Source organism: Sardina pilchardus, chromosome 8 (assembly GCF_963854185.1).
Source record: "Sardina pilchardus chromosome 8, fSarPil1.1, whole genome shotgun sequence".
Classification (NCBI taxonomy): Eukaryota; Metazoa; Chordata; class Actinopteri; order Clupeiformes; family Clupeidae; genus Sardina; species Sardina pilchardus.
In genome coordinates this window covers 11,048,894-11,055,318 of record NC_085001.1, presented here as the reverse complement: position 1 = coordinate 11,055,318, position 6,425 = coordinate 11,048,894, and the positions used below count along the sequence as shown (strand labels likewise).

Below are 6,425 nucleotides of genomic sequence, written 5' to 3'. Positions count from 1 at the left end.
TCTCTCTCTCTCTCCCCCTCTCTCTCTCTCTCTCTCTCTCTCTGTTCCTCTGTTCCCTCTGCTCCGTCTCCATTCCCTCTCTCCGTGTCCCAGTAGAGCCCTCAGTGTGTGCTAGGACTTGCCGTGCACTAGGATTTGGCCCCACTATCCAATTACAGTGGAGGCAGGCCTGGTGCTGCTTCTCTCCCCAACACATTTTCATTTGACATATGGAGGAAATTTCTCCCATACAAAGCACATTTACTTTGCATCTCTCTCACTGACTTTCTCTTTTCTGTTCTACAAACACACACACACACATTTTTCTATCTCTCTTCAACACACACACATACACACACATTTTTCTATCTCTCTTCTACCCACACACACACACACACACACACACACACATGCGCGCACACACACACACACACACACACACACACACACACACAAACACACACACACACATTTTTCTATCTCTCTTCAACACACACACATACACACACATTTTTCTATCTCTCTTCTACACACACACACACACACACTTTTTTTTCTCTCTCTCTCTCACTCAGCCGTACACACGCTCGTTCTCCCCGACACACTTTTCCGTGAACACACACATTGAGTAAGCTGGGCTGTTGCATCATGGCCTGAGACTGGGTTACCTGCTTGCCACTAGTTGGAGCAGTGAGCCCCTCATCCCCCACGCCCCTCCATGGTTGAGAGGCAGGCTGGGGGAGAGAGAGCCCCAGCGTCGGAGGCTCCTGTCTGGGCTTCCTGATTAGTTCTTCCCCCTGGAGAGCCTGCGGCCCTGGAGGCTTGTGCTCCATTTCATCTGAACTCAAGAGATACGCTTTCCACTTTCTTTCCCTCTCTCTCTCTCTCTCTCTCGCTTGCTCGCTCTCTTTCTTTCTTTCTTTCTCTCTCTCTCACTCACCCTCTCTCACTCACCCTCTCTCTCTCCCTTTCTTTATCTCGTTTGCCCTTTCTCTCTGTCTCTCCCTTTCTTTATCTCGCTTGCCCTTTCTCTCTCTCTTTCTCTCTTTCTCTCGCACACACACACACTCTTTCTGAGTGTCTTTTCCACTTGTTCTGTTCCTGTTGTTAGCTGCACTCTTCCCATCTTGCCCCCTTTTTCCCTTTTTCCCTTTTTTTCCTTACTCGCTCACGAAAGCTATGCATCATGCCGTGTGTGTGTGTGTGTGTGTGTGTGTGTGTGTGTGTGTGTGTGTGTGTGTGTGTGTGTGTGTGTGTGTGTGTGTGTGTGTGTGTGTGTGTGTGTGTGTGTGTGTGTGTGTGTGTGTGTGTGTGTGTGTGTGTGTGTGTGTGTGTGTGTGTGGTAAACCCAGAGATGAATTATATAGCAGTTGTTCTCTCATCCTATAAAGATAACTAATATACCACACTCAACCTCAGCCTTGTAGGCATAGGAGCTACACACACACACACACACATGCACAGAGCTGTTAGCAGCAGATTTTCTTTGCCTGTCAAGAGAAGTGCTGAAAGGAATTACAGGCATACAGCCTGTAGCGTTGAGTTTTCTCTGTGTGTGTGTGTGTTTGTGTGTGTGTGTGTGTGTGTGTGTGTGTTAGGAGAGGCTAACTCTAGAGGGGTAAAGATAAGCGGTATTGGAGACTGGATAGATTACTTTTTGGAGGGGAGATACCCTCCAGGACGAGGTTATCTGCACTCTCACAGCTGTGCATGTTGAAACATAAACATCAGTGGTAAAAACTTCAGCTTTTGGAATCCTCCTGGTGGAACCCAAATGGACAGCAGCCAGGTAGCATAGCCGTCCTGATATACCAATACCCCCTATCTATCTGCCCCGTTACACCAATACCCCCTATCAATCTGCCCTATTACACCAATACCCCCCATCGATCTGCTCCATTACACCAATAACCCCTATCTATTTGCCCCGTTACACCAATACCCCCTATCGATCTGCTCCATTACACCAATAACCCCTATCTATTTGCTCCATTACACCAATAACCCCTATCTATTTGCCCCATTACACCAATACCCCCTATCTATCTGCCCCGTTACACCAATACCCCCTATCGATCTGCCCTATTACACCAATACCCCCCATCGATCTGCTCCATTACACCAATAACCCCTATCTATTTGCCCCGTTACACCAATACCCCCTATCGATCTGCTCCATTACACCAATAACCCCTATCTATTTGCTCCATTACACCAATAACCCCTATCTATTTGCCCCGTTACACCAATACCCCCTATCTATCTGCCCCGTTACACCAATACCCCCTATCGATCTGCCCTATTACACCAATACCCCCCATCGATCTGCTCCATTACACCAATAACCCCTATCTATTTGCCCCGTTACATCAATACCCCCTATCGATCTGCCCCGTTACACCAATACCCCCTATCGATCTGCCCTATTACACCAATACCCCCTATCGATCTGCCCTATTACACCAATACCCCCCATCGATCTGCCCCATTACACAAATACCACTTACCGATCTGCCCCATTACACCAATAACCCCTATCTATTTGCCCCGTTACACCAATACCCCCTATCGATCTGCCCCATTACACCAATACCCCCTATCGATCTGCCCCATTACACAAATACCCCCTATTTGAGTTCACCAGGACACCAATACCCCCTATCTATCTGCCCCAATACCCCATATCTATCTTCACCAAAACACCAATAGTCCCTATCCATCTGCCCCAAATTCACCAATAGTCCCTATCTATCTGCCCCAATACTCCAATACTTCCTAATGTGTCTTCACCAGTACACCAATACCCCCAATCTATCTTCACCAATGCACCAATAGCCCCTATCTGTCTGCCCCAATACACCAATACACTCTATCTGTCCATACCAATAACGACACACCAATTCACTCTAGCATGACACCATGAGCCATGACAAAGGAAATGTGCTTAGCAATGTAGAGGAAGTCCCAAATGATTAGCTAGATACTCCCCACGCTCTTGCTTTCAGCCATTTTGGGTGTATGTTTGTCTGGATATGTATCCTTTCTCCACCCTCTCTCTCCTATCCTCACCCCTCTCTCTCCTCGCTCCTCTCTTCCTCGCTCCTCTCTCTCATCCCTTTCTCTCCCCTCCCTCTTCCTCTCCCTCTCCTCCTCCTCTTCCTCTACCTCTCTCATCTTTTTCTCTCCTCTCTCCTCTAATCCCTCTCTGTCCTCCTCCTCTACCTCTCCCTCTCCTCCTCCTCCTCTCCCTCTCCCTCTCTTTCCACTCTCTCTCCCTCTCTCTCTCTCCTCATGAGTCTTCTTTCTCTCTGTTCTGGGCTCAAGGCCTCATCTCAGATGCCCAATATCCTGTGTCTGTGACCTGTCTCCTCTTCACTCCCCTCTCTCTGCTGTCTTCTGTCTGTCATTGCTTGTTGACCTTTGCCCTCTCTCTGCTCTGTCCATCCTCTCTCTCTCTCTCTCTCCTACACCTCTCCTGATCTGTCTCTTCTATCTCTCTCCAGCACCCCTCCTGATCTGTCTCTCTATCTCTACTTGATGAACACCTCCAATGCACACTGGCCACTCATTCACTCATTCGTTCTTTGATTCATTATTTCATTACCGGTAATTCAGTTGTGTATCCGTTCACACACCCTTCCACCAACTCACCCTCCTACTTTCTCATTCATTCATTCATTCATTCATTCATTCATTCATTCTTTCTTTCTTTCTCTCCCCTCCTCTCTCTCTCTCTTCCCTCTCTCCAGGCAGCATAAACGAGGGCAAGCTCAGCTACAACTTCACACGTTCACCACTTCACTCGTTAAATATTTCACTCATTCACTCACTGGCTCCTTCTCTCTCTCTCTTCCCTCTCTCCAGGCAACATAAACGAGTGTAAGCTCAACTACTACTTCTTCCTGCTGGCGGGCATCCAAGGCGTGACGCTGCTCCTCTTCCTCATCGTGTCCGTCAAGTACGACAAGCAGAGGGGCCGCCCAGTCAGCAGCCACCGGCCCTCCCTTACCAGCTCCTGACCCCGCCCCCCTCTGAGGTCAGAGGTCATCACATGAAGCCCCCCCTTAACTCCCCTCGACCCCCTCAATCCCACCCCGACGCGTCATGGTCAGTGCCAAAATGAAGTGCCTCTACGATTCTGAGTGTCCTCTTGTGTTTGGATTTTTCTTTTCTTATGTATTTTTTAAAAAATGTGTGTTTGTGTTTTTTCTTTTGTTGTTTGCTTGGTTTTGCTTGTTTTTGGGATTATTATGAGGTTCGAAGATCTCTCTTTATTATTTTTGTTTGTTTTTGGATTTACTTTCGCACTTGCGGTTAGTATTCCCCTCGTTCTCTGCTTGCACTTTCACAGCATGGTAGGCAAGGAGCTTTTTGCACAGGGTTGACCCGCAATAGGAACCGACTTGAGAGAGAGGGGTGGGAGGGAGTGGGGGGGATATGAAGAAGTGCGTGTGTAGTGGGCGAGGGCGTTAGACTTGAAGGATCTGAAGATGATGTAGGTGAAAGACATTTGGGATGCTGAGATTACAGCTGCCATGACCCCTATCATACACTTCATGCAGTGCAAATGTGTGGAAATGATTGGAAATGATTGTCTCTTTCTGTCTCTGCCTCTCCTCTCTCTCTCTTTCCTGATCACGGTGTGGGCGTTTTTGAGATCAGTGTGTTGTGTGTCAGTTGTGTTCTAGAAACATGTGCAGCACCTGAAGGAAAGAAAGCACATGTATCTTCCTTACGGAGTGTGATCACGTCAGACAGGTGGAGACAAAAGACAAAAGCTCATTCTGATGGATTGGAGTATTTAAAGTTTATCAGACTGCACAGATGTGGTAGTTTTGATGGTATTACTGGCATTCGAAAAGCATTGCATCCATTAAATGCTAACCTGTCGTTTGTTTTTTTTGTGTGTGTGTGTGTGTGTGTGTGTTTGTTTGTTTTGCTTCTTTTTGTAGTGTACTTTTCAGACTGTTGTTTCTTTTTTTGTGTGTTTACCGTAAATTGCACTTCTGGAATATTCTGGAACTGGTTTAAAAATGTGATGTTTGTATACAAATTTATTTAAAATCATTTTCCATATGGCATTTTTGTTACTTTTTTTTTTGCTGTCAGCCTTTTTTTGTGCTATATCCTGAAAATGATACCTCTTGCTAAATCAGTGTTTTTATCAACAGCCTTTTTTATTCATGGTTAACCACTGCCTTTCCTGTTGCTTCCCAGTACTGTATGGACTTGAGAAACCTGTCGCATTACACTTGAACTCTCGCACCATTAAGCAGGACACTCCTGAGATTCCCCCTCCGAGGGTTCCGCTACTGTCCTCATAGAACATCCTAATTACAGTCTCTGATTTGTGGTTATTGATTGAAAGCGTTTGTGTCAGTTAATAAATAAATAAAGAAATCAGAACAAAAAAGCACAAGCTGCAGACTTGAGTGTGTAAAGTGCCCAGCTGTCCCCTCTTCCTCTTCCTCCTCCTCCTCCTCTCTGGGTTCTTAAACACATCAGATGAAATGGGTGTGAAATGATGAGGGTCCCCAATAGCCTGGCCGTTAATAGCCTTCCGTCAGAGATATCCCTAACAGGGGAAGATGACACCCCAGTGTATTAATGGCTTTCTGTAGCGACCGGCTCCCATTGCTGAAGTTGAACTGATTTAAAGGAAAGACCTCCTTAACGATGGATATGACTGGAAGCAGCACGTGTGGGAATGACACTGAAGATCCTTAGAGAAGCGCAGCGTTGGGATGATGGGAATGTAAACGGTCATCATTTAGTGTTATATTTGTTTGTTTTCATCCAGTCTGCAGTGTTTTTTGTGTCCCATTAAGTGGCTGTCTTCTGTGAAATAAAAGCTTTTTGCGTGTGAGAAGATAGAGGAGTGTTTTTTGCCTCCCCACCCACCCACACACACACACACACACACACACACACACACACACACACATGCACAAGAAGAGCGCTTAAGATTAGTCTCCAACCAAGCAATAAAAGTGTGCGTGTGCGTGTGTGAGTGTGTCTGTTTGTCCTTAGTTACGTGATCAGCAGGAGACTCCCGGCGGTAGATTGCTATTGGTGTGTCCCTCCATGTTAGCCTTTGTGTCCAATTGCCTCCATCCAGGTGTGAAGAAAGCAAGTGGGCCCACAGCGCTCGCTCCACTCTCATCAGTATTTCACACCAGAGCTAATTAACATCACCTCACCCCGGCTTAATGAGCTAGCATGACAACGTGCGGCCTTGTGCGTAAGAAAGGCACGTCTGCATCTGTGTGTTACAGTACACCCATCCATAGACTACTACCACTACTGCTACACACACACACACACACACACACACACACACACACGCTGATGAAATAGCTCCAGACTCGTGTTGCGACTGTCGATAGAGACGAGGCCTCGCCGCGTGAGATCAGCGCTCCTCATTAGGGGGAGGGCGGGCGTGTAAA

The 6,425-nt window shown here is 46.9% G+C and overlaps 1 protein-coding gene across 1 annotated transcript in view; it reads left to right on the top strand.

Annotated features, from left to right (window-relative positions):
* slc15a4 (solute carrier family 15 member 4) overlaps positions 1-5,844 on the top strand; it is a 63,722-nt gene extending 57,878 nt beyond the window's left edge. Inside the window, exon 9 of the mRNA XM_062542692.1 lies at positions 3,844-5,844. Coding sequence (XP_062398676.1) covers positions 3,844-3,998 — 155 coding nt within the window. The 3' untranslated portion in view covers positions 3,999-5,844. The remainder of the gene's footprint in view (positions 1-3,843) is intronic.
* The last annotated feature ends 581 nt before the right edge of the window (positions 5,845-6,425 follow it).